The 27,182-nt window shown below is 54.9% G+C and overlaps 8 protein-coding genes across 8 annotated transcripts; 3 read left to right on the top strand and 5 right to left on the bottom strand.

The window, feature by feature from the left end:
• Positions 1-1,768: 1,768 nt before the first annotated feature.
• Positions 1,769-2,805, top strand: J7T55_007130 (uncharacterized protein; the record flags this gene model as incomplete). The annotated part of the gene is made up of 3 exons (XM_053134182.1): positions 1,769-1,799; positions 1,861-2,305; positions 2,376-2,805. The coding sequence occupies 3 exons, from the start codon at positions 1,769-1,771 to the stop codon at positions 2,803-2,805; spliced, it is 906 nt and encodes a 301-aa protein (XP_052988081.1).
• An 848-nt stretch (positions 2,806-3,653) lies between these two features.
• Positions 3,654-8,947, top strand: J7T55_007129 (canalicular multispecific organic anion transporter 1; the record flags this gene model as incomplete). Its single annotated transcript, XM_053134181.1, has 4 exons — positions 3,654-3,980; positions 4,045-6,849; positions 7,046-7,488; positions 7,552-8,947. 4 exons carry the CDS (start codon positions 3,654-3,656, stop codon positions 8,945-8,947), a joined length of 4,971 nt encoding a protein of 1,656 aa, XP_052988080.1.
• Positions 8,948-9,524: 577 nt separating this feature from the next.
• J7T55_007128 (uncharacterized protein) lies at positions 9,525-10,889 on the bottom strand (the record flags this gene model as incomplete). Its single annotated transcript, XM_053134180.1, has 1 exon — positions 9,525-10,889. One exon carries the CDS (start codon positions 10,887-10,889, stop codon positions 9,525-9,527), a length of 1,365 nt encoding a protein of 454 aa, XP_052988079.1.
• Positions 10,890-11,677: 788 nt separating this feature from the next.
• On the bottom strand, positions 11,678-12,822 carry J7T55_007127 (uncharacterized protein; the record flags this gene model as incomplete). The annotated part of the gene is made up of 4 exons (XM_053134179.1): positions 11,678-11,731; positions 11,795-12,226; positions 12,302-12,468; positions 12,630-12,822. The coding sequence occupies 4 exons, from the start codon at positions 12,820-12,822 to the stop codon at positions 11,678-11,680; spliced, it is 846 nt and encodes a 281-aa protein (XP_052988078.1).
• A 2,467-nt stretch (positions 12,823-15,289) lies between these two features.
• On the bottom strand, positions 15,290-18,035 carry J7T55_007126 (uncharacterized protein; the record flags this gene model as incomplete). Its single annotated transcript, XM_053134178.1, has 4 exons — positions 15,290-15,857; positions 15,914-16,383; positions 16,439-17,651; positions 17,788-18,035. The coding sequence occupies 4 exons, from the start codon at positions 18,033-18,035 to the stop codon at positions 15,290-15,292; spliced, it is 2,499 nt and encodes an 832-aa protein (XP_052988077.1).
• A 2,104-nt stretch (positions 18,036-20,139) lies between these two features.
• J7T55_007125 (uncharacterized protein) lies at positions 20,140-22,043 on the bottom strand (the record flags this gene model as incomplete). Its single annotated transcript, XM_053134177.1, has 6 exons — positions 20,140-20,247; positions 20,337-20,377; positions 20,484-20,591; positions 20,655-21,217; positions 21,315-21,776; positions 21,865-22,043. The coding sequence occupies 6 exons, from the start codon at positions 22,041-22,043 to the stop codon at positions 20,140-20,142; spliced, it is 1,461 nt and encodes a 486-aa protein (XP_052988076.1).
• An 868-nt stretch (positions 22,044-22,911) lies between these two features.
• On the top strand, positions 22,912-23,972 carry J7T55_007124 (short chain dehydrogenase reductase family; the record flags this gene model as incomplete). The annotated part of the gene is made up of 4 exons (XM_053134176.1): positions 22,912-23,429; positions 23,500-23,644; positions 23,721-23,871; positions 23,932-23,972. 4 exons carry the CDS (start codon positions 22,912-22,914, stop codon positions 23,970-23,972), a joined length of 855 nt encoding a protein of 284 aa, XP_052988075.1.
• Positions 23,973-24,551: 579 nt separating this feature from the next.
• On the bottom strand, positions 24,552-26,911 carry J7T55_007123 (uncharacterized protein; the record flags this gene model as incomplete). Its single annotated transcript, XM_053134175.1, has 8 exons — positions 24,552-24,890; positions 25,118-25,204; positions 25,256-25,432; positions 25,503-25,720; positions 25,881-26,392; positions 26,452-26,689; positions 26,775-26,806; positions 26,889-26,911. 8 exons carry the CDS (start codon positions 26,909-26,911, stop codon positions 24,552-24,554), a joined length of 1,626 nt encoding a protein of 541 aa, XP_052988074.1.
• Positions 26,912-27,182: the final 271 nt, after the last annotated feature.

The following is a 27,182-nucleotide window of genomic DNA, read 5'->3' as shown; positions in this document are numbered from 1 at the left end:
TGAGGGGGTTTAGCAGAAGATGTGGGCGGAGGAATGTCGGAATCACACGTGGAGTGCTAGAGAACCTTCGCTGCAGCCGAACAGTAATTCTCGCATCAGCCTGGCACTCTGAAGTAGTCACAATTCGTTTCAAGCTCCCAATCCGGATGGAACTGGTGGAAGGTTTGACGCGGGCGTCAGAGCCCAGCTGTTGACAGCTCGTTTTAGGGAAATGTCCGCACAGGGCGCCCTGGTCTAGGAAGCTCACATAGCCTTTCGACAAGCACGTCGAGACAGTGACAGCTGTCTAAATGGGCAACAGCGCGAGGACAGGGTCGGCCGTCTTAAGGGTGAATGCCAAGTTTGATAATGCATGGTCCCAGATCAACGCCATGCAGATAGATTGTTGGAGTCGACCGCCTCGTAACCACGTCTAGGAAGAGATTCTCCATGGACCTGCAGGTGCTTTGTAATAGCCGTACTTGGAGTGCTATCACATAGAACAGAGCCATCCAAGCAGACCAAAACCTCAGAGCAAGACCGCCACACTCAGTCGACGGCGGACGGCCACCGCCGGGTAGCGAATGCGATGCCTCTACATACGGACCGTGACCCGTGCTCAAGACTGAAGAAGCAAGATGTCAAAATAAAGTGGTGGATCTCGACTCGGATCCGAGGCGTGGTGGAGCAGGCGGCACGGGAGGCCCACTTCAGGGCTATAGTCCGGACAAATATGGGATATCTCTCCGCTCTTGGGACGAGACCAGAACAATGCATGTGAATGAGCTTGTTGACATTGTATTTGCGTCGATTGACCGAGACACTGGTTTTTTCAAGCTGGGGTAGGTATCATCGCCGCCTTGAAGACAACGCGGCTCAAAATGCCAAATTGGCACGGCCTTCAATGACCTAGCTCACTGCTCGTTGGTGATTGCGAAGGAGGCCTAGGCTGCTAGGTTGAGGGGACTGCAGAGCGGGCCCTCGTCGTGAATTCCCGCCTTTAGCCTGTGCTCTTTGCGACCCGATGGAAGCAATTAAAATTTGCCGGTTGCAACCCAATGTTGGTCTTCTCACCGATTTGCATTGAGCAGAACGTTGGGAATTGTAGCAGATCGTTGGCATCCGAACGCCCACGGGTCATGTTAGTTTCACCAGGTGTAAGTTCTCGCCAAACAACCTTGTAAGGCTTGCACACCGGCTGATCCCCCTAGTTCGATCAACACCAGCGAGCAGCATTGTGATTACCGAAGAAACTCGGGCCGGTGTGGAGCTGGACATTAACCAGAATATATCAACTTGATTAATTACCAGGAATTGGAATGACCCTGCTCTTGTTGATCGAAGAGTGGGCAAGGTGCAGATCCGACATTGGTGCGGGCCCGCGAGGATCCGGGATCTCACTTCCGGGATGGATTAGAACAGCAGACAACACCACATTTGCGTTGGCCATCAGCGTTTTTGGACAAGACGATGGCCTCAAAATGCATTTGGACTCAATGATTGAGCCTGTATTCGATGGCTGATCTTCGCTATGAGCAGAGAGAAGATGGGCCCACCAGTATCTCAGAATGACGTCGAGACCTCCCACCGTCCATGTCGTCATCGACAGTCACTTGGGAGCTTTCCCTCCGAATTCTGTTTGTGATACGTTATACGAGCGAGATAAGGAGAAATTGCACGTCTAGAGTTCTCTCTCGCCATTGTTCAAACGGAACATCTCACAGACTCAGCTACAACTCTGAACATTGGAACACAAAACACTACTCACTTCTCCGGAAAAGTACCAACCATGGCAGACCAAGCAGACCAGTTCAAGCAGGGTAAGTCAAGGCGTGCAATACCACACAAGTGCTTCCAGCCCATGCTGAGCAATTCCCGCAGGCCACACCGTCCCTGTGACCAAGCAGAGCTTCCCTGGAAAGGAGCATGACATGCCCAACGAGCCAGAGCCTCAGCGGACCTATCTCCCAGGTGAAGAGGGACAGAAGATCCCCTACCTTGCAGCCGGAAAGCTCAAGGGCAAGAATGCCGTGATTACGGGAGGTGACTCGGGCATCGGACGGGCGACCGCGATTCTCTTCGCCGAAGAGGGTGCTGATTCGCTGATCGCCTACCTTCCTGACGAGGAGAAAGACGCCCAGGATACCAAGAAGGCAGTCGAGGCTCGTGGCCGCAAATGTCACCTGTTCTCAGCAGATCTCTCGAAACAGGAGAATTGCAAGAAGCTGGCTGACCAGGCAATCAAGACTTTTGACGGCAAGATTGACATCCTGTTCAACAATGCTGCTTACCAGATGATGGTTGAGGACATCAAAGACCTGCCAGAGTGAGTTCTCAAACCAATGCTATTGACGAAAGTGAACATTTGAGACACTGACACTTCTCAAACCCCCCAGGGAGCAGTGGGTGCACACGTTCAACATCAACATCCACTCCTTCTTCTACATCTCCAAGTACCTGCTGCCATACATGAAGTACGGCAGCACGATCATCAACAACGCCTCGATCAACGCCTATATCGGACGGCCCGACCTGTTGGACTACACGTCTACCAAGGGTGCGATCATTTCCTTCACTCGGGGGCTGAGTAATCAATACGTCAGCAAAGGGATTCGCGTCAACGCGGTCGCGCCAGGACCAGTGTGGACGCCGCTGATCCCCGCGACAATGAACGACGAGGCGCAGAAGCAGTTCACCAGTCCCATAGGTCGCCCCGGGCAGCCGAGTGAGATTGCGGCGTGTGTTGTGTTTCTGGCCAGCGCGGACTCGTCGTGCGTGGCAGGGCAGACAATCCACTGCAACGGAGGCGTGATTGTCAACGGCTAAGAAAGTAATCTGCGGAATTTTGAGTTTTTTGTTTTTTGGGCGTGGGCACCTTGATGGCCCGCCAGAAAGGTTCCTGTCGGCTGGAAATGCATGTTTCCCCGTGCGGTGTCTCGGCCGTGCCGTGCGTTAAATGACACGACAAAAAGAAGATATGAGCATAATGAAATTGAACACCCAACAGCCTCTCTTCCGACCGTTCTGGTGTTACGTGTGGACTCCTGACCCTTTGTTGAGGGTTTCTTGTGTGCGGACGAAAGTGACACTGATAAATCCGGTGGCGGTGTCCGGAGATGGGAGCCTTTTCCCAATACCTTGGGTGGGCACAGCAGAAGCTCGGGTTGGACGGGGGAATGAGGCCTAGTCCCGGCTGGGTTACACGACGTCAGCTTGGCAGGGGCCCACAAGGCAGGCAGTGGGGCTGCCGTTTCGGTGCCGTGCGGCTCTGCCCCAATGGAAACCGTTCACCTGTCCGACCGAGCCAAACGTCTTACCAAGCACACATTTTGGGCACAGGCAACATTCCTTCGCCTCCCCAAGGCTTTGTATACTTTATTTTCGCACAACCCAAGCCTCGCATTTTGTTCCGTCGCACATGAGGCGGACGGATGTCTCTTGTCTCTGGCGTGCTGTGCTTGATCTGTATTTGCTGTAGTTCCTCGGGCGCGGTGCCAAAACTCCTTATATATTGCCATCGCTAGCGCCACGTGCTCCCTTCTCTCGACTTGCTCCATCTAGGGCTACTGTCAGTGGATCACTCCTCGCATCCAGGTCTTTACACGATCCGCGGCACTATTGTACAACAGCCATCGATATTCAAGACCAGGCCTTCCGAAGGCCCCAGTCTCCAGATGAGCGGCCATGATGACCTCAAGGCCGTGGTTGCCGGTGGCGAAGCCCTGCTGGTTGCGATTCTGACCATCCCGGCTGTTGTCCGTTTCTTCGCCAAGGCAAGACTGTTCAAGGCTAACGGTTATACGACCATCTCGGGCTTTTACGAAGATCGCGACGGAGAGGCTACCGAGAAGTCCACCCAGGAGTACTCCGACCTGCTGCCTCGCGTGGGTGCATGGTTGAGCTCGGCTCTTGGATTGGGCGCCTCGATCGTAGCAGGTGTCTTGTTCCATCATGACGTTTCATCACCCGGGGTCCCGGAATTTTCGAGGAGATGGGCAGATGTATTTGCATGGGTGAGCACCATCGACGTTTGACTCCTGACAATTCTTAGCTGATTCAGTCTAGGGGTTCTTGTTCTTCCAATCCATATCGCTCCCCCGCAGAGGTGATTACAGAGCCAAATATCGTCTGGCAAACTTTGCTCTCGTCTGCTCAGTGCTGATCCTCGCGTCCCTGGTTTACCGAAGCAAGTTTGCGTATGTCCTCAAAGCCTCTCATGACTCCACACGGCTGGCCCAAGGCGTGTGCTGGGGCCTTCAGGCCATCTCTGCTGTTTCTGCCTTTCTGGCTTTTGGGTTCTTCCCTCGTAGGCCGGACGTGTACTTCAAAGGGACTCTAGTTGACCAGCAGCACACGGTCTCGCTACTATCCAAGATCTCATTCTCATGGAACAGCTTCGTCTTTGACGTCTCCAAGGAACGCCAGCTCGAAATGGAAGATCTTCCGCGACTGGACTACCTTACTCGTTCCCGCAATTTACACCAGATGTTTACAGCCCGCGATGCAAATGGTAGGCTATGGTGGCGACTACTCAAATTTCACTGGCTTGAACTCGCTCAACAATGGTGCTTGGTTCTTGTTTCTGCCGTTCTTGCTCTCATCCCCAACTACATGATGTATAATCTGTTAGGCCGACTGGAAGAGCCCAGGACGCCTGACTCAAGTATAACGGAGACTCTGGCCTGGGCGCTCGCCCTGTGCCTCAGCCTTTCCCTCGACAACATTGTTGGCAGCCTATTGAGCTGGTGGACGAATAGCCGACTGGTCATTCCTCTGGGAGCTGTGCTGCAGACTTTGGTGTTTGACAAAGCACTAAAGGAGCATGAAACGGCCATGCCGCCCCCTCGTCCCCAAGAACAGGATGATCAGAAGACCGACTCAAAAGACAAGAACGACAAGAAAGACAAGGGTGACGCAGAGACAAAGCCTCAGGGGAAAGAGAAGAAGGACGAGGTCCGCCAATCTGTGATCAATCACATGAAGCTGGACTCGGGCCGTGTCACCATGTTTTGCAGCTTCAATTATTATCTGCCTCTGGCTGTAGTCAAACTGGTTCTGGCTGGCGGCTTCCTGGTCACCATTCTCGGCTGGAAGGCAGTCGTTGCTGGACTTGGATCCGCGGCGTTGGTTATTCCTTTGAACACCTGGATGTCGAAGAAATACGCAAAGATTCAGTTTGGTCTCATGAGATACCGAGATGGCAAGGCGCACCTCCTCACCGAGGCTTTGCAAGGCATGCGACAGATCAAGTACTCAGCCCTCGAGCAGCATTGGGAAGACAAGATTTTCAAGTCTCGAAACGAGGAGCTTGCACAATACTGGAAAGCCTCACTGTTCATGTGTGGTGTTATGCTCATCATGAATCTTGGGCCCCTCCTTCTTGCTTGCGTGTCGCAAAGCGTGTACGCCTGGGAACAAGGTGGCAATATCAAAGCCTCAGTCATTTTCGCTTCACTCGGGTTGTTCGATCAACTTGACGAGGCAACGGCACTGTTGCCCATCTTACAAGTCTACATGATGGAGGCTTGGACGTCTTGTGTCAGACTAGAAAAGTACTTCTCGCAGCCCGACAAAGCTCCTGTTGCTGTTTCAGGAGACAGTATCGTCTTCGACAACGCGACCGTCGCGTGGCCAAAGAAAGAAGACCTTGACGGGACATCTGACACGACAGAGGAACGTTCTATGCTTCGAGATGTGTCGCTCAGCTTTCCTGACGGCAAACTCAGCATAATTGCTGGCAAGACGGGTTCAGGAAAGTCTCTCCTCTTAGCGGCGGTCCTTGGTGAAGTCAAACTCCTTTCAGGGACTGTTAAGACCCCAACACCACCCGCTGAGGAAGAGCTGGACCAGGCCAAGCCGATCCCGAGAGAAGAGTGGCTCATTCCGTCCCTCACCGCGTTTGTCTCCCAAACTCCCTGGATAGAAACAGGAACTGTCCGAGAGAACATCATTTTTGGGCTTCCTTTCGTCGAGTCGCGTTACCAGGATGTCCTGCGTGCTTGTTCCTTGGAGAAGGACGTCGAACTCCTTGTTGATGGGGATGAAACAGAAGTCGGGCCAAAGGGTGTGACCCTTAGTGGTGGTCAGAGATGGCGGGTTGCCCTTGCTAGGGCGCTTTACTCTCGGGCTGGTATCATGATCCTGGATGACGTCCTCTCTGCCGTGGATGCCCATGTCGGGCGGTGCATAGTAGACCTCGCGTTGACGGGAGAATTGGCAGAAGGGAGGACCAGAATCCTGGCCACGCACCACGCAGAGTTGTGCACGCCGAGGGCAAGCTACCTGGTCAAGCTCCAGGACGGACGAGTGGAGAGTGCCGAGGCTATCACACCTACTGACACCACTATCGCCTCTTCAAGCGGGTCAAAACGCTCTTCAATCCACGACATCAGCGAGACTCAGACCATGATCGACACTCCCGACAGCCAAATATCTTCTGAGGAAACGACCATTGCCGGGGTAGAACAACCCAACGGCAGCAAGAAGAAGTCAAGCAAGGAAGACGAGGAAAAGCGAGAGACTGGTCGTGTCAAATGGAAGGTATATATGACATACCTGCGAGCCAGTAAAGCCCCGGTACTTTGGTTCTTCGTCATTTTCTTCATTGTATCCGCAGGCATGGCGAGTATCGGTCGGGTGTGGAGTTTCAAGAAGCTCACTGAAGGATCCTCCACGGAGGAGGCAGCCAACTTCTCGGCGACCTTCAACCATTACGACAGCTCGAGGATCTTTCTGCAGGACCCTCAGAAGGGTTTGATGTATTCCGAGATGGTTCCGCATGGCATACATACAGCGTCTATGGGGGGCCACTCTATCTGGTTCTGGATCGCGATGAGCGTGCTGTTCTATGTATTGATGGTTGTGCTTCAGGTGAGTTTTATATTTCTTCTGTCTCGTGCAGCCTTCTTTGGACCTAAAAATTCTTCTGATCACGGCGAGGGAATCATGCCATGAATACGCTGTCCTCGATGGCAGTCTGCGGGGGCTGGACACTATTCTTCTACCGAAGCTCTTTCTAGCTCACGTGATGGATCTTCGACGAGTATGCTAATTAATTGTCTAACAGGTTGCTCGGAGTATCACAATGACAGCCATTGGGCTTCGAACTTCTCGGGTTCTATTCGAGAGGATGACGCATGCCATTCTACGAGCGCCTCTCCGCTGGGTTGACACCGTCCCAGCTGGACGAATTCTGAACCGATTTACGTCGGATGCCTTTATGGTTGACAGGCGTCTGCCTGGCGATCTGGCGAATTTCCTGCACAGCAGCTTTTCGCTGGTCGTTACAATCGCGGCTAGTTTGTCCGTGTCCCTTTGGGTCATCCTGGCGGGTGTTCTCCTCATGTTCGTCTATGCACGGATTGCGAGCAAGTATATCAACGTTGCCCGTGAAGTCAAGAGGCTTAACTCGATCTCTCACTCTCCGATTTACGACCAGTTTGGCTCCGTCCTGTCAGGACTTTCGACTATTCGCGCTTTCCACCGGACGAATTTCTACATGGATCGAATGTCAGTCACAATATTCCTTTGATCTCCAAGTCCTAAACATTTGTGCTGATATGACTCGCGCAGGTTTAATCTCATCGATAACTCCAACAAAGCGAGTTGGGCGTTGAGCTTGTCTGGTCGGTGGATGTCCTTCCGCTTGTCCATGCTCGGCACCATTTTCGTCACTGTGGTCGCTGTCGTTGCAGTCTCGGGTCACGTCGATGCAGCTCTCGCCGGCTTCAGTCTTACCTTCGCGCTTAGGTATTCGTGGAGATTGACTGCGTTGCTCTCAAGCATGACGTCGCTGGAATTGAGTTTCAACGCAGCCGAGCGTGTCATTGAGTATTCTGAAATTGAGACTGAACCAGAGGATGGAAAGGACGCACCTGCTGCATGGCCAGCTGAGGGCAAGATTGAAGTCGAGAAACTTTCTGTCGCATACAAGGACAGTCTTCCACCTGTCTTGAAGAACCTCAACTTCGTGGTCAAGCCAGGTGAACGAATCGGTATTGTCGGGAGGACTGGAGCAGGGAAGTCGACCTTGGCGTCTGTCTTCTTCCGCCTGCTTCGGCCGCGTGAGGGCTCTGTCGTGATCGATGGCATCGACATCGCCGGGCTGAAGCTCACACAGCTGCGCAGCCGACTTGCCATTATCCCTCAGGACCCTTTCCTCTTTTCAGGCTCGCTGAGATCCAACCTCGACATGGAGGATACAAAGGAAGACTATGAGCTCCAAACGACGCTGCAGAGCGTTCACCTCGCCAAGCCGCAACCAGTCAGCACTGAAAGACCATCTCAGTACCCCGTGGTGTCTTCTCATGAGGAGACAGTAATTTCTACTACCGAGGCAGTGCCGGAGCCCCCAAACAACGAAACACCGGCTTCCGCTGCTGTCGTCGAGGATGCCGACACGGCGCCCTCCACAGCAGTGGTGACCACCACAGAGGCAGAGTCCTCTGACAGCACTGACATCTTCAACAACCTATCTATGGAAATTAGCACCGGCGGAGGCAACCTGTCCCAAGGTCAGCGCCAGCTTGTCTGCCTCGCGCGCGCTCTCCTCGCCCGCCCCAAGATAGTGGTCATGGACGAAGCCACGTCCGCCGTCGACCGGGCCACGGATGCTGCGATCCAGACCAGCCTGCGGGACGCCTTTGCCGCTGCTGGGTGCACCGTGCTGGTGATTGCCCACCGCCTGAGCACCGTCGCGGACTTTGACAAGATATTGGTCCTGGAGAAGGGTCGGATGGCGGAGATGGGGTCTCCAAAGGAGCTGCTTGAGAGGGGAATGAAAAGGGACGAGGACAAGAAGGTTGGGGAGGCGGGCGAGGAGGCTGAAAGGGGGAAGCAGAACGGTGATGGTGAGGCTGCGGGTGATGAGGCTGAGGATGGCACGGGGGCGTTCTGGGACTTGGTTCAGAGTAGCGCTGAGAAGGACAAGTTGGTCGAGATGATTCTGGGGAACGGGCACGCGGAGTAGGGTGGAAATAGCCAATGAGCAGAGAGCAGTAGGGGGTTAGGAAAAGCAACGGAGTATACGGCTTTTCACATGGTTTGCTTTTCACAGTACAATAGACCGGTCAAAATGGATTTGTTAGCATTGCATGTGCCAGTGTTAGAGGGCGCTACGGATGTGCAGTAGTTGAACTTGCCTTAATCTACATATTGTGTGTATGTGCGAAGGGTCTCATCTGCTCTCAAGCATTCCCGCAGTACCGACAAACGAGAGATCCTCGTTGGCTCTTCGTGATACTGGATTACAAGGCAAGTAGTCTCATCATGATGGAAGGTGCATCCGCCGGACAATTGCCTGAGACTGACTGACCCCAGACACAGTAGCCAGCGGAGACCACTCAGCCACACCGACTTGACAGTCAGCCTTTTGGTCCATGAGAATGGACTCTTCTTGATCGCTACGACATTGAAGTCTAGATTCATAACAGGAATTACTGCAAGGGCACCGTCAGGGCCTGTTCGACAGAGCTCTCTCGCTAGCATCCTGATCCCAACTTCGCAATGCTCCATCGGTTGCCAACATCAACAGCTGGCGATGACATCTATTTCGCCGATTTACCCTCATCCACGAGCGCCTTCAACCCCTGCAACAGGTCCTCCCTCAGGTCCTCCCAGCTCTCAACACCGATACTCACCCGCAGCACCGTCTTGGCGATGTTCTTGTCCGTGACGGCCCGCCACTCTATCAGGCTCTCAACGCCGCCCAGGCTCGTGGCGTGGTGGAACAGGTGCAGCTTGCTGGGCAGGCGGCGGGCATGGTCGGCGTCCTTCATGATGATGCTGAACACGGGGCCCCAGCCGCGGGGCATCTGCTTCCGCAGCCACGAGCCCTCGACCTTGGCCTCGGGCTGCAGGCTGGCGTGCTGCAGCCTCTCGACCGTCTGGCCCACGACGCCGGCGCCGGCGCCGCCGCCGGGTGCCTGCCGCAGCTCGCCGTCCAGCCACGCCACGAGCGCCGTCGCGCTGGCGCTCTGGCGCTCGACGCGGATCTCGAGCGTCCGCAGGCTGCGCACCCCGAGCCACCCCTCCATGCTGCCCATGACGCTGCCGAGGAACAGCCGCTCGCCCAGCAGCCCCTTGACCCAGCCGTGCCGCGCCTCGCGCGCCGGGTGCACCGCCAGCACGCCGCACAGCATGTCGCTGTGGCCGCCGAAGTACTTGGTGCCCGAGTGCATGACGACGTCGACGCCGTGGTCGAAGGGGCGCATCAGCGGCGGCGGGGCGAACGTCGCGTCGACGGTGAGGTAGCAGCCGAGCTCGCGGGCCTTGGCGGCGTAGAAGTCGAGGTCGCGCGCCTCGCCCGTGGGGTTGAGCGGCGTCTCGACGTGGATGACGTCGCCCGGCCGCAGCTTGGCCAGGTCGGCGGGGTCCTCGAGCTCCAGCTTCTCCAGGCCCGTGAGCTTGGCGACCAGGTCGATGACGCCGTGGCAGCCGTGGTAGCCGGCGCCGATGGCGATGCGGCGCGGGTTGAGGAAGACGAGCATCGCGTGGAACGCCGCCAGCCCGGACGAGTACGTCACGGCCGGCCCGCCCAGGAGGGCCGAGAGAATGGCCTCGAGCCGCGTCGTGTTGGGCGCGCTGTCGCGGCTGTAGATGTGGCTGTCGTAGGGGGCGTTGTCGTCCGTGTTGTCCCACGCGCGCAGCTTGTCCGGGTCGCTGTTGTACCGGAACGTCGTGCTCACGTGCAGCGCCGGCGCCACGGCGCGGTGGCTGTTGATGTAGTCGTCGGCATGCATCGCTAGTGACGACAGGCTCAGCTCATGGTCGCCGAAGTGGGTGGCGAGCGCCCCCGGTCCGTGGGTGGGCTCCGCCTCCGCCGCCGCGATGGTCGTGGCCGCCGGGCGGGACTCGTCCACGGGCAGCCCGTCCGGGTGGCTGCCGTCGCCGTTGGTTCCGGGCTGGGCCATGGCTGCAGGATGGCTGCGTATAGTGAGATGCGGAGAGTCAACGGTTGAGCACACGAGATGAAACTCAAAACATGAGTCGCCGGGCCAATTCAACGATGAATAGACATGAAAGGCGAAAAGAGACTACAAGGTGCAGTGTCTCATTGTAATGGCAAGCTAGAACGCGTAGTATGACTCAAATTCAAACCCAAACCCGTCGCTCAGCCAATTCATTACTTAGTGGCGTCATGAACGGTCCCGCCCCGTTATCGGGGCCGGACGACCGCCGGGCCGGACATATTTAGTTGGGAGGAGGCAGCCGTGGCATTCGTGATGACTCCCACCGGAACGGCATGGATCTTGCATGAGCAAGAGCGGCTGAAATCTGACCTGTCATGCATTTCAATACAGGATCAGGGGTTCCGCAAGTTCAGGTCGAATGGTTGTATCCTGTGACTTTTCAGTATTACTCACTTCGAGCGCCGGTTCTGCTGGTTGATGTATATGTTTCTTATTCAATTATCATTTCATTAGGTATGAGAGTGATGATACATCTCTCCCTTGTTTAGTATAATTCATGTCTCGTTCTCCATGAGAAAAGACAGCCCCAAACTCCGTTTCCTAGGTACCTCTTCCTTAGCGAGTGTCCTATATCCGGTAACCGTTCATCAGGCCCATGTCTAGTAAAAGGACCGCAGTAAGCAATGCCAAAAAGGATCTGTAAGCCCTTGTAGCAAGTAGCGGCCGGAATCCCCTAATGCAGTGTCGTTTGAACAGCCAACGTATAGACATTGTTGGCTGTCTCAAAATCACGTGTTGATGTCGTTGCCCGCGAAGGCTTCTCTCGTCGTTTCAGCCACCAGCTGGGTCGTCGTGGCAATGGTCGTTCCGACAGCTGTCCCCATAGCAGTGAACTACGCCTCTACTGGCTGCTGCATGTCTGTCATTTCTCGATCTCGGTTGGCAGTCCTGGGCCTCTCTACTTGACCGAGCTCAGCGCCCTGGCCACTCTGGCCTCGCTTCCGACCGGGCAAGATGGAGAATCTGGACGTGGTCGGCGAGGGGGACGCCACTGGCGAGTGAGGGTTCTCCTGTGTGTTGTGATCCGAGAACTTGGAGAAGAAGCCTCGCTTCTTTGCTGGCTGAGTCGGCGCCTGTTGCGACTGCGGCTTGTAGTCATCGTTCAATCCCACCTCCTCAAAACCCTCGCCGAAGCCCTCGCCTTCTTCAGACGTTGGGGGCTCACGCTCGAAGAGGCGCTGGCGGGGCATGCGCGTGCGCGGGTAGCGCGCCGAGTCCATGGACCGTCGGCTTGGGAAGGGGTCGTTGACCGGAATGGGAGACCGGGCGGAGACATCCTGTTTGTGTCACAGCAAGTTAGTCAAATAATCGCGCTCGTGTTCGGCTGGACGTGGGTCTTTGGTGAGACATACGAAAGACCGACGGTACGAGTCGAACGACTCCCTTGAGATGCCAAAGGGCTCTATCTCGCCGACGTCGCTCCTGGTGTCTGTCGAGTTACGCGACAGGTAGCGGCGCGGCCATGAGGGCTTGTCATCGGTGGGCGAGGGAGGCAGGTAGACGCCGCTGTCATTGACCACTGCGGAACACCAGGGATTGTCAGCAAAAAGAACAGTGACAGAAAACGGTTGTCACTTAATTGCGACGCATATGGAGGGCGGGGTGGAGGGGCCGAGCGACACATGACAAGCCATGGATTGCATGGCGTGATGGTTCATGCGACAGGTGGTTCGTACGTACCCGACATCTTGTACTCGCCAGTGTCAGTGGAGCGGCGGCTGCTGATGCTCAATGCCGCCGAGGAGGCCTTGGAGCCGACGGTGTCGACACGCTCGAAGCCCGGAGGCGTCTTGAGCGGAGGGTCGATGGTCAAGGACGGGCGCAGGCCCTCATCCGCTTGTGGGCGCCGAGTGAAGGGGTTTCGAATTGGCATCTTGGGTGGTGTGCTTGGACTGCAGAGAGAGCCGGGTTGAATGACGTCGTGAAGCCCGGGGGTGTTGGGCAAGCAATGGGGATGGAAACAATGCAACAGTTGAATTGAATGAATTCAAGCACAGTCGAGTCTGTCGCAAAGGCTGAGGGAGTCGTCTGTAGTTCTAGTTCTGGGGTTGGTTCTAGGTTTGGTTCCTAGTCGGGGAGTTTCCGAGTCGATCAAGTCCGAGGGCGACGGGGTTCGACTTTTTGTTTCGTCGGGCAGGTCGGGCAGATTAAACTATGAGGCAGCTGAGACCTAGACCCAGGCCAGTCTTGAAAAAGGTTGGTCGCACGGAATTACTGTGAATAAGAGCCCCGTGCAGAGGAGATGAGATGAGACGAGCCGGGACTAGGATGGCCAGGATGGCTTGGTGGGAAGAAGATGGGCACGATGGGTGAGATTGAGCCTAGGCACTCTTATGCAGATCGTTCGCAGGGTTGGAGAATAGACTGCTGGTTGGTTTTTTAATTGATCGATTGACTGGCTGGCAGGCTGGCTGACTGATGATGGCTGTGGATGGATGTACAGTAGTGGGTGGGCGGATGGATGAATGGATCACCGGTAATCCTTCACCGAGGCAGGGCAGCAGACAGGGCAGTATAATAGCAACTGGTAGTGAGTTGGGCCTCGGAATAGAAATCTGGGGGCTCAGCTGAATGAATTGAGGTTTTCGAATTGATCCTTCCAAGACGTTGGCGCGGGTGAGATGCAGGTGGGTGCCTTAGACCGTAGATGTGTCTTAGCAAGTCTACTCATACTTACTGTACTGTGCTGATTGTGTTGTTGCTCCTCCCTTCTCTTGGCCCGCATGGGCCCGCTGACCTCATCTGTCTCCATTCTTCAATCCCCATTTTCCTTCCAGTCTCCAGTCTCCTTTCTCCTGCCTCCCTCGTCACTGCGCGAGCCGGCAGCAAGGGCAGGACGGGCTGACGTGCTGGCGGGTTAGAACTGCAAAACGGGAAGGACGGACGGGCGGGCAGCCGGGCAGACCGTCACACGGTGCCTGATTTCCCTGGCAGTTGCGTCCAGGTCTGCCAGGGCTGCCCAGGTGCCAGGGCCGTCAGGGCCCCAGGCCACCCCTCGTTGGCTGCCGTTCGTCGGTTGGGTTTTGGCGCCTAGCGGACCGGCTGACGGCACGCGCGATCGACGCTCGTCTCCACAGGGCAGGACTGCCGCTTTTTGTCATTCCCTGCTGTCCTGCCGGCTGCCACTCCTGGAAGGTCAAGTCAGGTGAAGTCGATCCGACTTCCAAGACGGTCGACAAGACCACCAAGCCACCGTCGGGTAGTATACAGCAGCACGTGAGTAGCTCACAGTGGGGGAAGCATCGCCTACACACCAGCCAGCACCAAGCCTTGACCATGATCTCATCCCGCACCTGGATGCAACCATAGCCACATTCCATGATTCTTCCATCGGGAACCTCCAAGTTCGTGAACTGCAGCCCTCCTGCGTCAGCGCACCGACAGCCGATTGGGCCCCATCAACCTTTCGACTGGCTGACGGCATCTCGCCAGCTTCTCGCCAGCTCCCCGCCACCCCACTTCATGTGCCAGGGGACGACCATCGTCCAGGAACTGTCATCAACTCCATTGTGCCAGATAAATGCCCGCGTGGGTGACAATGTTGAATATGTCAAACTACGTCCTCTGAGTGGAGCTACCTAGATATGAAGATTTCAGGCTCAGTACAGATCCAAAAATGAGTAAGAGACAAATCATACACGCCCTCGATTTCTTTCTCAATCCCTGAACAGTTCTCCTAGTACTGTTCGTCTCCCGAGCCTGTGTCTAGCGCAGTGAGGTCGGACAGTCTCTGTAAAAGCCGGGAAAGGGCATCAGGCAAAATATCCCACAATTAATAGGCTCGTTTGGCAATCTCTGATCTTCGCTGTCAAAGCAGAAAGTGAGTAAGCATGGCGAAGTCGCACGTATAGGCCATGGACAGGCCGGCGAGGATGGGCTCCGAACATGAGATGAGATGGAGGGGTCTAACTCAACAGACTCTGCTCATATTTCTTCTGATGGGCGCAAACGAAAGCCGCCCTTGGCTTTATTAATGACAAACTATTCTTGGTAGTATCCATCGTACGACTACACTTGTCCAAGTAACATACACCTTTAGGGAGCAAAACCCTCGCTACTCCATGCTGATGGCTCTAGGTGTCCAGCCGGAAGTCTTCTATGTACTCCCTCCATCTAGTATGTTCAAACTCCACGCAAGTATCGTATCTTTCCCTAAATCCCTTCCAAGTCCTGGCATCAGGTATCAAAAATCAGCGCTGTACCCAAGCGGTATCTACCCTCCCATGGCGTCGTCCACACGACGCCCATCCAAAGAACACCAGTGGCCAGCCCTTGGCAAATTGCTTCCCAAAAACAATAATAAATACCAAAAAATAACAGACATATGCCCGCAAGGGTCTTTACTGCCCATACCAGCCCCGCTCTGGCGTCGCGCCGCCCTCGGCCCCCAGGAAATCCATCCAGGCGTCGTCCATGAACTGGTCCGCCGCCTCGAACGCTGGGACGTTGGGCCACATCATAGGGTACACGCTGTTCATCTGCGTCTGAGGGCTTTCATCGATCGGTAGCATCATCTCGTCCATATGCTGCTGGTAGGGGTCTTGTTGTTGTTGTTGCTGCTGCTGCTGCATCTGGTGACCGCCATGGTGGTGGTGACTGCTGTTGCTGTTGGCGTGAGCCGCCATGTTATGGCCGTTGGATGGTGTCCTTCCCATGGAAGAGGGGGGCATGGCGGCATGCGGGCTGGGCGATGCTTGCGGAAATGGTGGAGGCACGTGGTCGAGGTAACGCCCGCACAGCTCGGCGATGACACCGTAGCACCGCTGGGCGCTGGCGTTCAACGGCGCAAGGCCCGCGATAATTTGCAGGGTCGTGTTGATCTGCTGGCGCCAGTCGGCGGCCTGATCCGACAGGGGTAGGTTGCGGAGGCAGATACAAGGGATGAGGGCCGCTTGAAAGATGAAGTATCTGCAGCTGCGGTCAGCTTGGTCTCATACACTGTGGGTTAACGGCATAGTACTTACAGGGCATACCACGCTGCCATCCGACCCTGTTCACTGTTTACCCAGTAATTACTAATGGACTGGATGGTGTACTTGGCATCAGCCAGGCAAGTGTTGTATGCGTGCAGACTCGCCGGAGTCTCATCCAAGTTTCGGCCATCTCGGGCTCGGAAAGCCTTACGGATGACAAATGGTCGGTACATGATGATTCTGAAGTTGCGGTAGCGCCAGCTTATGGTGACATGCGCGAAGGTGTACTTGGGCGGGACTTTGGCGGACTCGGCAAAATAAGGAGGGATGCTCTTAATCCACGGCTCGATGCGCTCTTTGTCAAGTTCCACAAGCTCTTCAGCGCTAGGTAGAGGCTTGCCAATGACTCTTCTGTAGATGAAATTTGTGGCAACATGAAAGGCTGCTTGCGTTCGTACGGCAGTGTAAGGTGTGATATCCTCCGTCTCGGGAGGATAGTTGAGTGAATTCGGCGTCAGCTCCTGAGCATCTATGTCAGTAACAATTTCAGTGTGTCACGAGATAAGCAGTACATACTCTGTCGTGAACATTCCTTGGCAGAGATACCTCGACACCATCGAAGGGCCATGTAAGCGGTCTGCTAAAGGTGATAGTTGCGCCACAGTCAAAAACGCAAAGAGACCACCAGACCCGGCGACGTATCTCCATGTTCAATGGCGAAATGTTCCACCCTTGAAATTCCTTGTGCAGGCCCAAACCCATGGCCATCCTCACGGCCAGTCCCAGGTAATTATATGCAGAATTTGGCCGATCCCGCTTTTGTTGGTAATTTGACGTCAGAGTCAGTGCCTGCACTAGAGTCAAGTTGCCGAGCTCCAAAAAGTTAAACGACAAGATGGACCTGGCCTGCGCGAAAAGTGTGAGGTCGAGGTTGTCCGATGTCTTTGCGGAGCTCCAAACACCGATAGCTGCGACAACATAGGCGAGGACGAGCCAGGGATCTCCGTGTGGCCGTGGTATGATCTCGGAAAACTGGGCCCGAAAGGTCGGTTCGTGGATGATGGGATAGTTGAGATGGAAGAGTTTGAAATAGGCGTCAATCATGATATCGGCGATCTGGCGGTTCGGGTTCGGTTGCATCGTCAAGGACGGGTAGGAGGTCATTGATGGGCGTGACCTCGTCTGGTTGGACCTCCTCCTCATGCTGGGCTCCAGCAGCCGTATAAAAGCAGCCCCAGAAGCCACGCCGAGATAACCACCTTCCTTCTCGCTTACAGTGAGTGAGGCCATGCCGTCCAGGGCCGCGTCATCAGCATCGTTCATGTCGGGGGAGAATGCAGCATTCACCATGTTGTCCTGCTCATCCCATTCGAAGTCATCGGTCACTGGCGGGCTCTCCAGGATGGTAGACATGCCTCTCTGAGGCACACGGTGGGGCGCGAGGCGCCCCGGTTCCCTTGGAGGCCCATGCTCACTGGCAGGCTTCACATCTGCGCCTGATGGATTAGGCGTTGCAATCGATCCAGGGGTTGGCTCAGCATCAAAGGGCGCATCATCGGATGGATCGGGCTTTATGTGGGCCTGTCCATCGGCGGCGTCCGAAGAATGGGAAGATGAGCCGGGCTGCTCGATCTTGCTGAAGTCGAAGGACGGATCACTGGAAGTTGGCCGGGGTCCCTGAGCAGGAGCGGCGTTCTTCCGAGGCAGCAGATGAGGCGGCAGCACTGCGCGCATCTGTCGCACGAGATGCTCTGCCCTCTCGAGCCTCTCCTCGACCTCAGTGAGATGTCTAGGAGGATGGTCAGCGATGTTGAGCGGAAAGGAGAGAAAGTGGGTGTGAGTTGGAGACGGGATGCGGCAGGGCAAGATAGAATGGCTCACTGGAGCCGCCGTCTCCAACTGGACGTACGGAAAGGGAGACCCACTTTCTGGTTAATGGAGTGCGCGAGTGCTTCTCATATAGACAGTGTCTTCGATATTTGACGCAGAGGTTGCATGTCGGTATGGCCTTGTTGCACTTGGACTTGCGGCGGCGGCACTCCTTGCATGCCTGGTCTGCAAAGCCCAGGGGGGTGTCGAGATCTCCGAAGGCGGCGCCAAGGTTCAGGTCGCTGGAGTTGAAGCCGGCGTCTGAAACGCTGATGTCGCCGCCTGGAGAAGAATTGTCGTCCATGGTCATCAGAGGGGAGGGTGAGAAAGGGGAGGCCTGCAGGTGGCGCCGGTGCCTTTGGTGGAGGAGCAGCAGTGAAGAACGTGAGGCACGGGTGAGAGTTGGAATGGGGGGCGAGGGTGACACGTTGGGTAAAAGTTGGACGGCCGACCAAAACTCACGATGTTTTACGGCAGGTCTGTGAGTGGGCGCTACGGGCTCGGTGCTCCGTTCTGCTCTTTTACTCAGCAGGACCCAAAGACCCAAGAGCCCAAGGCCAAGCGCCCAACCAGCCCAGTCCCTACTGGCCGACAAGCTGGGGGGGTCGGGGGGAAGGGTGGAAGGGGGCAAGGGGGGGTCAGGTCAGGTGTGGAGGGGACGTCCCGCCTTTGGGGAAGCACAGTGAACCCCCACACTGCGATTCCAGCAGTGGCAGCCAGCAGCCCCACCTCCAGGAAAACACTCGTTAAGTCCATCCACTTGCTTTCTCCGGTTTTTGTCGGCCACCGAGGCTGTCGCCATCTTGACGTCCTGTCCAATTCTTTCCATGCAGCTAAGACGAATACGATTCCTTTTCTCTTGGGATCACACAGCCTTCTACTACACATCCCCCAACCGCCATCGTCGAGTCATGTCGAAAGCCTAGAGAAACAGAAAAATCATATCCGCTTCGACGTGGCGTTTCGCCCCTCGGGAGACCTGATCGGGCATCTCGCGGCGCGATGCTGCACCCGTGTGCGTCTACTGAACTGCATACAGTAGTGCCAGTGCCAGGAGGAACCCTTGGGCCCGGTGACAGGCGACTCACAGAGATCGATCCAGAGACATGGGTTGGCTTCAGGAACCAAGAACCTTCGTCTGTCCGCCAGCCAGCCCTACCGCCCTATTGGCGACCGCTTGGACAAGGGCAGGGGCCTATCCTGTGTCCTGCAGAATTTGACTTGGGACGCTCCGAGGCTATCAACACAACCCTGGCCGTCCTGCCATCTTCAGCCCTCCCGGCCCGATCGGAACCTGTCAATGGCACGATGGCTCAATAGGCTGAAGAATGCTGCTGAGAAGAATCCAGCTCATTGCCTAACTCTCGAGTGCCTTCAGGTGTGAAAGCCTTTAGGAGTGTCCCCACTCGCCCGAGTCCTACATAGGCCGCTGACGTCTGCAGGCATGCGATGGAGTGATACCTCCGCGAGTCGAACGATCCCTGTCCAACGATGACGGGCGATCATCCGAACCCTCTCCGCGGGCGATCGAAGCTGTGCTCCGTAACCCAACGGCTGCGGCATCGGGTCAGAGAAGTCAGACCGAAATAGCTCATGCAGTGGCCGAGCACTATTCTTACCAGCAGACATGCATTTGTGCAACAATATTTGCATTTGATAGCCCAAGCCATTCATATTGTCGACACTACAGTAGAATGTCCAGGTGAAAAAGGCTCCTTCAGACCCACATCCGCTCCAAATGCTCCGAGACTCGCTTCGCACGCAATACGCCAGCCCCGGCCGATGCAGCGGCCGAATGTTAAAAGAAATGGACCCACTCACGCCGATCGGCCGGTGCTCAGGGTACCGAGCGAGGGAATCCAAGTGCAGTGTACATTCTACCATTCTTAAAGTCTAACAGCATAGAAGGTTTTGAAATCTCACTGGTATTACCAAGCTTTATAGCGGTTCGCCCCCCTGAGCAATCTAAATCAGACGCATATCTAGGTCTTCCTCTTCTGGGGTCCTTATAGCCGTTCTGTTCCTGTGGTACGTTTTCTGGTCACAACCTAATTTGTATCAGCCTAGGAATCGTACATCATCAACACGAATCTAAAGACTGGGTAGTGATTCCCCGCGACTACAAGACCATCTCATTTCAGATAATGGGATAATTTCCTCAAGGCCACTGCGCGAAAGCAATTATTCCCATACCACGTCGGGCTTTGAAGCAAGTGCGCTATGCGTATCTTGCGAATTACGATCCTGGACACCACCCTTGATAGATTTTAAATATGACGCGACGAGGGCACTCCCGCTCGTCATCTGTTCCACGGCTCTGCTCCATCACGGCCTGCTCCAGTGACACAGGCATTGCCACAATAGGAACTTGGTGTTCCGCCAGAATACCCGGCGCCAGAGCTGTTACCCTAGCAGTTGGCAGGCGGCTGATCAAGAGCCATGGCCTCGTCGATGATCTGCTTGAGCACAGACTTAGACTTGTGCATTTCCAGAATCTCGTGATTCCTCAGCACGGTCTGCCGAGCCCTCAGCTTGGGAGTTCATGGCCGCACCGGCTCGACTATACGAAGAGCTGCCCACTCCGAGGCCACTCGTGCTCACTTACCGTCACTTTGGCCAACGGCACGCACGTCTGAGACTGAGGGACTGCGTGATAGTCGCCATTCAGCCAACTGGGCCGCAGTTTCCATCTCCCCTAGCTCGTGCATCCCGTGTTCCATTTCGCGAATATATTGAAGAGCAGGAGGCGAACCACGTCCGTGCTCTTGCTCTATGGCAAGGACGTTCTCCTTCATAGACTCGACGTACTGCTGCAGGTCCTCGTGCGTATCCAAAGAGATGACGGTGGTCATGGGAGCACCTGTTTTAAAATCAGCCACCAGTCCCTGTTGATGTACTGTGTTACACGCCACCAAGTTATCACCTTTCGGGCACAAATTCCTTGAAGAATTCGCAGACATCAGTTCGTTATATATTGCCTTGTTCCATAGCGATCCAAACCGTTTTGCATGATGAAGGTCTTCTGCCTCATATCTCTTCACGGTCTTGTCCAGGACATCACCCATATTCGATGGCAGCTCGCTAACGCTGCATCCACCCAGGTAGGCAATGTTCAAATAGTCGATGTTGGCACTCCAAGCGGCTGGATCGTCCATCATGTCATACCATGATTGACAGCCAATCTTCCACGACTTCCACGCAGCTTGAAGCAATTCTTGGTCGTCCACCCTTGTGAGAGAGTCGAAGAGCCGATACAAGGGATGTTCAACAGACAAGTTAAGACGAGCGGCGTTCTGGGCCAAATACGCCACACCGAACTTGATGAGGGCCTTGACAACTTTCAGAAACTGAGCACCGTCCGGCTCTCGTGGGTCGATGAACCGAATGCTTTGTGCTAGAAACCGGAAGAAGTGGTTCAGTACATTCGAGGGCTGGTTCCTCAGTAGCAGCCCTAACTCCTCCGGTGCGTGGCGCATCCAGGCTATACTTTACGATATGTTAATCACCTTATATCCTACCCCTAAGCGAGATTCCCCAGACTTCCCTCATGGGAAAGGGACCCTGAACATTAGATTGTACGTACGCATCGTTCATCTTATTGTCTCTGCAGGCAGCCTGAACAGCAGCACTGAACCGCAGCCATCGCCCCGAGTACGGATCCCAGGCGCGCAGAGTGTCGACGTCCTGGGATACGGTGATGGTCTCGTCAAAGCGCCCCAACATATATGCGCGCACGTTGGCGTATACACCTTCGAGGACGCGGAATCTCTCCGGCGCGCGGACAACGGTCGGAGGACACGCTTGAAATTTTGGATTCCGCTGGCTGTATTTGCTCCTCGCCTTCCGCCGCAAATGCATCGCGACGGTGTCTGCATCTACGAGGCGGCCGTTGGCGAGTCGCACGTATCCGTGCCGCTGGCGGGTGGCCAGTGCTTGAGTGCTGTCCGGGAACGTCTCCTGGAGGGCCAGCTCGTCCTGTCCGGCCCCCAGTTTGATGTACTTTGTCAAACCCCAGGCCTTGAGCCGGCGTTTGTATGATTTGGCGCTGAGAAAACGCGTTAGCACCCATCGTGACAAGGATCCCAATGGACTGGAATCACATTGCTTTGAAGCCATGCTCTGTTTCCATGAACTGTATCACTTCTCTCAAGGGCTTGTTCTCTTCGATATACAAGCGCTTAATTATTGGCTTGTAAGTCGTCCATGGGTCATTGGGCACGCTTGACGAAGCTGACCGAATAGAAAGGTTGGGGGCCAAGGCTCGAGCATGGCCTGCAACTGCTGTACTGGCGGGGTCGGCATCGGGCGCCATGCGGAAGTGAAGTTATCGGCTGTTGGACTTGTCCAGCGAGACTCGGCATTCCCAGGTGCAGGTATCGAGATCATACAGCTGAGCCATGAGCTATCAGGCCACAGGCTGTGAGCTGTGTTCTTAATCCGATGATGTAGGGGATGTCCCGAAAAGGGGAGGTTGTGAGTGGAAGCGCTGGCAGGATCCGCAATCCTCCATGCCGAAATCCAAGTAAAGTCTGTTGGTTGTTAGCTCTGGCATCGGCACGGAGCGAAACTCCAGTTTTGATGCAACAGTCCCCGAGGACTGCCACAGCCTTATATGTGACCTTGGTGAATCATTCTAAAGGCCGAAAAGGCTTGGAAATCGAGATTCAAAAATGTAGCGCTAAAATCTCGCGTACATACCATTACATGCGCCTCAGGAAAAGCTCACGTCTAAATGTCAAAATTATGCTGGCTTTGACGTACACCAAGCCCAAGTTAACGCTTCGGCAACGGCTTGGCGATGGACCCAGCTTGCCCTGGGATCACTCAACCTGTCAGCTTGCATCCTTCGACGCAGATCGATTGCGCCCTAGATCTCTTCCTCGCCTTTTGGCCTGGTTATCTCCGTGCTGCTGGTAAATACTCAGCCACATTGGCCAGATACACCGATCACTTCTCCACCATTATGCGTCAACAAGCTCGCTGGCGGAGTTGAGCTCAGGTTGTGGGTTCTCCCCGCATCGGAGTTGTTCTCCATAGTCTCCAATAATTCTATCAAGGTTTCTCAACTTTCTCTCAGTGTGAGATATGAAATTTACTTCGACCCAAGTATAAATTGTGGTTCGGCCCTGGCTAGAGGAACAGTCTCACTTCTTACGAAAAGCAGCTTATACACAAGCACAATGGTCCTCGCAAGCCACCCCAACCCAACTGCCCCGGTCATCTCCCACTTCAACCTGACCGGTAAAGTTGCCCTTGTTACAGGAGGCTGTCGTGGCATCGGGCTGGAAGTCGCCCGCGGGCTCGCCGAAGCAGGCGCGAATGTGGCCATCACGTACACGAGCCAGAAGCCCGCCGACGCTGATGCCATTGCCGCCTCCCTCGCGGCCTCGACTGGCAGGTCCGTGAAGGCGCTGAAGTGCGAGGTGAAAAGCCGGGCCGAAGTCTTCGAGACCGTGGAAAAGGTTGTCGCGGACAAAGAACTCAGCCCGACCGGCAGGCTTCACGTCGTCGTTGCCAATGCAGGTACAGCCGGTAACGTCCCCGCACTAGACCACCCAGAGGACCGCTGGAGGGAGATGCTAGATATTAATTTCCACGGGGCTTTCTGGACGGCCCAGGCGGCTGCCCAGGTGTTTGAGCGGCAGTGGAGGGCGGATGGCGGGAAGGAGGGCGGTGCGCAGAGCCGGTGTAGTATCATGTGCGATGAGTTTCCCGTTCGTTTGCAAGGCTTGGGGAAGGCCCGGAGCTGATCTTGGACAACGATATAGTTTCACTGCTTCGGTGTCGGCGATCCTGGTGAACGTCCCACAGAAGCAGGCCGCTTACAACGCCAGCAAGGCTGCTCTTGTGCATCTCGCTAAGTCTCTGGCGGTGGAATGGGTGGACTTTGCGAGAGTGAACTGCATTTCCCCGGTGAGTAAATAGTGTATCTTCTGGCTTGCGAAAGGCCGGACACGGGGGTTTGACAGTGCTGACATGGATGGTGCAGGGGTTTATCAAAACGGATATTCTTGAAGGCGCACCTCAGTGGGTAGAGGAAAAGTGGATGAGCATGGTTCCGGCGGACCGAATGGCCCTGCCAGAGGAGCTGAAAGGTTCCTATGTGTATCTAGCATCTGATGCTAGCAGTTACATGACAGGTCAGTCAAGAATCCTTAGTTGAGGTCTTGATGTGGCCATCACTGACATGCCACCGCTAGGGGCTAACCTCGTCATCGATGGCGGTTACACGCTGCCTTGATATAGGTTTTTGCGTTATCGACAGGAAGCGAGATCGAGCTTGTCGTAGAGGTTGTAATCTGGAAGCATACTAAATTTCCATTGCGTAGCCAGCTGACTCGTCTGAGCAATCAATATAGGCATCAGTAGAGGTAGATAAAAAGCAGAGGATAGCGGCAAGCGACCAACATACTGCCAACAATCTCAAGTACCACTATTGTCGAAATGCTTATGCTTGAGATTGTTTATATTCCAAAGAGGAATCCACACCCGGATCAGGTGCCGTCCAGAGAAAAGAGTCAATGCTATTGGAATAATATGGACACTAGAAAAAATATCATATCATAGGCTTTGGTGCTAATTTTACTTGAGTACTAGTTTGATCATAAATTTGATGAAGCACTTCGATGTTGTTGTACTGACTACGTTTGCAACACAGTTGTGAGAGAAATAATAGTAGGACTCGTGCGAAGATTTAGTCATGATAAAAGTTTCCTCGCGTCGGTCTTCATGACTATCTTCTAACTTAGACAACGGTTATAGGGGCATATATACGGTATACCTTCCGCATTGTGGTGAGAAGACTCTATAGCCTTCGCATCTAATGCATAGCCCGATACTCATTGCCACAATCGCCCAACTTTTCGAACACTGCCTTCGTCTTGTACCTGTCATCACCCAAGGCGATCTTATTGATAGCTGCCATGTCATTGTCCTCCAGCTTGAATTTGAAAATGTTGAGGTTTTCAACAGCATGGCTTGACACTCCTAACCTGTTGCCCACGATGACAGCACCGACGTTGGGCTGCTGAAGCACCCAGCGCGAAGCGATGTTTGTGAGAGAAATCCCCTCGCCTTGCCTGTCGGCCATGGACGAGAGAGTCTCCAAGAGGGCCTGGAATTCAGGCCAGCCGCCCCAGTTCTGAACCATGTCAAAGTACTGTGATGGCGTTGAGTTTGTATATCGCCGGATATTCAGGAGCTAGGTGTGGGTACCAACCTTTCGTTGTGAAGGTGTGAGTCGGTTGGTCTCTGAATAGAGTTCTGGCTTAGGCTGGCCAAGCCACTTTGGCGAGATAAGCCCGCCGCACTTCAAGCAAATACCAATTGTCTCAACTTCAGGTACATTTCGGCGTCCGTAGGAAAGCTGGGATCACGATCACTCACAAGAGACCCATATGTAAGGAGCTTGATGCCGTACCTCTCACACACAGCAGACATATGTTGCAGAGGGCGCGAGTCAATAAGCGAGAACTATAAGCTCTTGTCAGCTTGAATCTCACCCCCGCAACTATAGTCACATACCTGTACTTGGTTGGAGACAAGCCCTACTACTCCTGTCTTCTCTAAGAGGTACTTGCAGGCCTCCTCCGTGTGATGGGCATCGAAATTGCACAGCCCGATCGCGGAGACAAGTTGAGGATATGTCTGTGTGATCCTCACAAGCTCCACGAGAATATCCAGGTACTCCTTGGCTGAGTACTGTATATTTGATGTCAGCAACCATATTTCAAAGAGACCATTGGCAAAGGATATAGTGAGGATCACTCACATCGTGCCAATGGAACTGCAGAAGCTCGACACGACCACCAAGCCGTCGTGATCTCTCTTTGACAGCCTGCAAGACATATTGTGTAGTTACCGGCTGGCCGATAGGCCCAAACACGCACCACTTTGTCGCGGCATGGACCGCATCTCGCATGGCAGCGGGCAGCCTATTCCGAAAATCTCCATAGATCAGCTCGGCGTCGCCGTAATGATCAGCCATATCTTGGGGGTTCTGTCAGTAAATAGTTCCCACTTTTGTCGACAGAGAACGACCTGTCAGAGGTGGTCGCAGAATCGTCTAAGTTTCGGATGTGTGTCACAAAGGACTCATCACAGTCGACTATACCGAAGAAAAGAGGGACTACGGCCAGATCCCACTTACCAGCAGTACTCAAGCCAAGCTCGACGAGCTCAGCCAGTGCCGTCTCTTGGCTCTCTGCACTCGCACTGCCCCATGCGGGAGAAGAGAGCTGCCAGAGCCCATTAAACACACGCGGCATCCGGTGAGGGCCAAGCTGGAACGTCTCTATATCAACATGCCGCTCTTTGACGCTTATGGTAATGGTTTTCGCTGCTTGTGGAGATGGAAATGAAGCTGCTGCTTCCGGGTACAAAAAGCTGATAACATCCCGGACCTGTCTCTCTGCTCTGGTGAATGGATATCCTAGGGCCTGGGATGCCGTGTTGAAGCAGTAGCTATGAAGAGCCTCAAGACTGGCCAAGAAACCCTGTAATTCACCCAGCAGTGTGGACGTCGGCTCTGGCTTCGACTCCTTGAGTGCCTGTACGGCCTGCACAATATCGCCTGAAATCTGGTCGAGAACTTTGTCCAGCTCGTCCCCACGTGCCCACTGTGCTCTTGCCTCACGTAAGGACTTCAAGAAATGTGTCAGGCTGGGTTACAAAATCAGCTTTGCACTGCTCCACGGGTCCATCAGAGTTGCAGCGCTCACTATGGCAGGGCGGCCTTGGCGAGTTTGCTCGAGAAGAGGCACCGCGTCGAGGCGATATACCGCACGCATTCCAGGGAGACGAGGCCATCGTTGCCAGGGGGGAACAGGACGCTCGCGTCGGTGAAGGCCGGCGGTGACTCGAGCAGTCGCTTGCGGATGTGCTCGACGAAGGGGCGCTGGGTCGAGGCGCCTTGTGAGACGAGAGTCCTCAGGGCGGATCTGAGGAGGACAGGGGGCACTGGTTCACTCGGGCTGTGGTGAGACTTCTGGGCGCTTCAATCCGAATGCACCACGCTGTGCATCCCCAGGACATTGAAGCTCACGATTCGAGATGAGGACGTCGTCCATCATGTTCCTGATTTACATTGATCAGCACCGGCATTGTCAAATTAGTTTCCCGTTTCGGACTCCTCACGCCTGAGAGTGGACCGACTTACACGTGCCCGGCTGCGGCCGCCATCTTGGGTTCTGTCGCGGTCGGCTCGCACTGTCTGTGAGGCGTTTTCCAGGGTCTCACGACTCAGACCCTCGCGTAGACTTTCGGCACGTTAACCAGAGTCACTCTGCAGAGTGGGAATGATGTGTCACAAACTCTCACGTCAACGGTGGTAGGCGAGATGGCGAGGGTAGCGAAGGCTTGGGCACGTCGAGTCATGACCAACGGGACGACCGGCACAAAACCGGTGCGCTGGGAAACTAAGCCCACGTTCCGTGCCGCATCTGAGCGTTTG

This window comes from Diaporthe amygdali (genome assembly GCF_026229845.1).
Source record: "Diaporthe amygdali strain CAA958 chromosome Unknown NODE_42_length_345209_cov_65_521073, whole genome shotgun sequence".
In the NCBI taxonomy this organism is placed as follows: domain Eukaryota; kingdom Fungi; phylum Ascomycota; class Sordariomycetes; order Diaporthales; family Diaporthaceae; genus Diaporthe; species Diaporthe amygdali.
The sequence above is the reverse complement of the archived record's forward strand: the minus strand, read 5'-3'. Positions and strand labels throughout refer to the sequence as shown.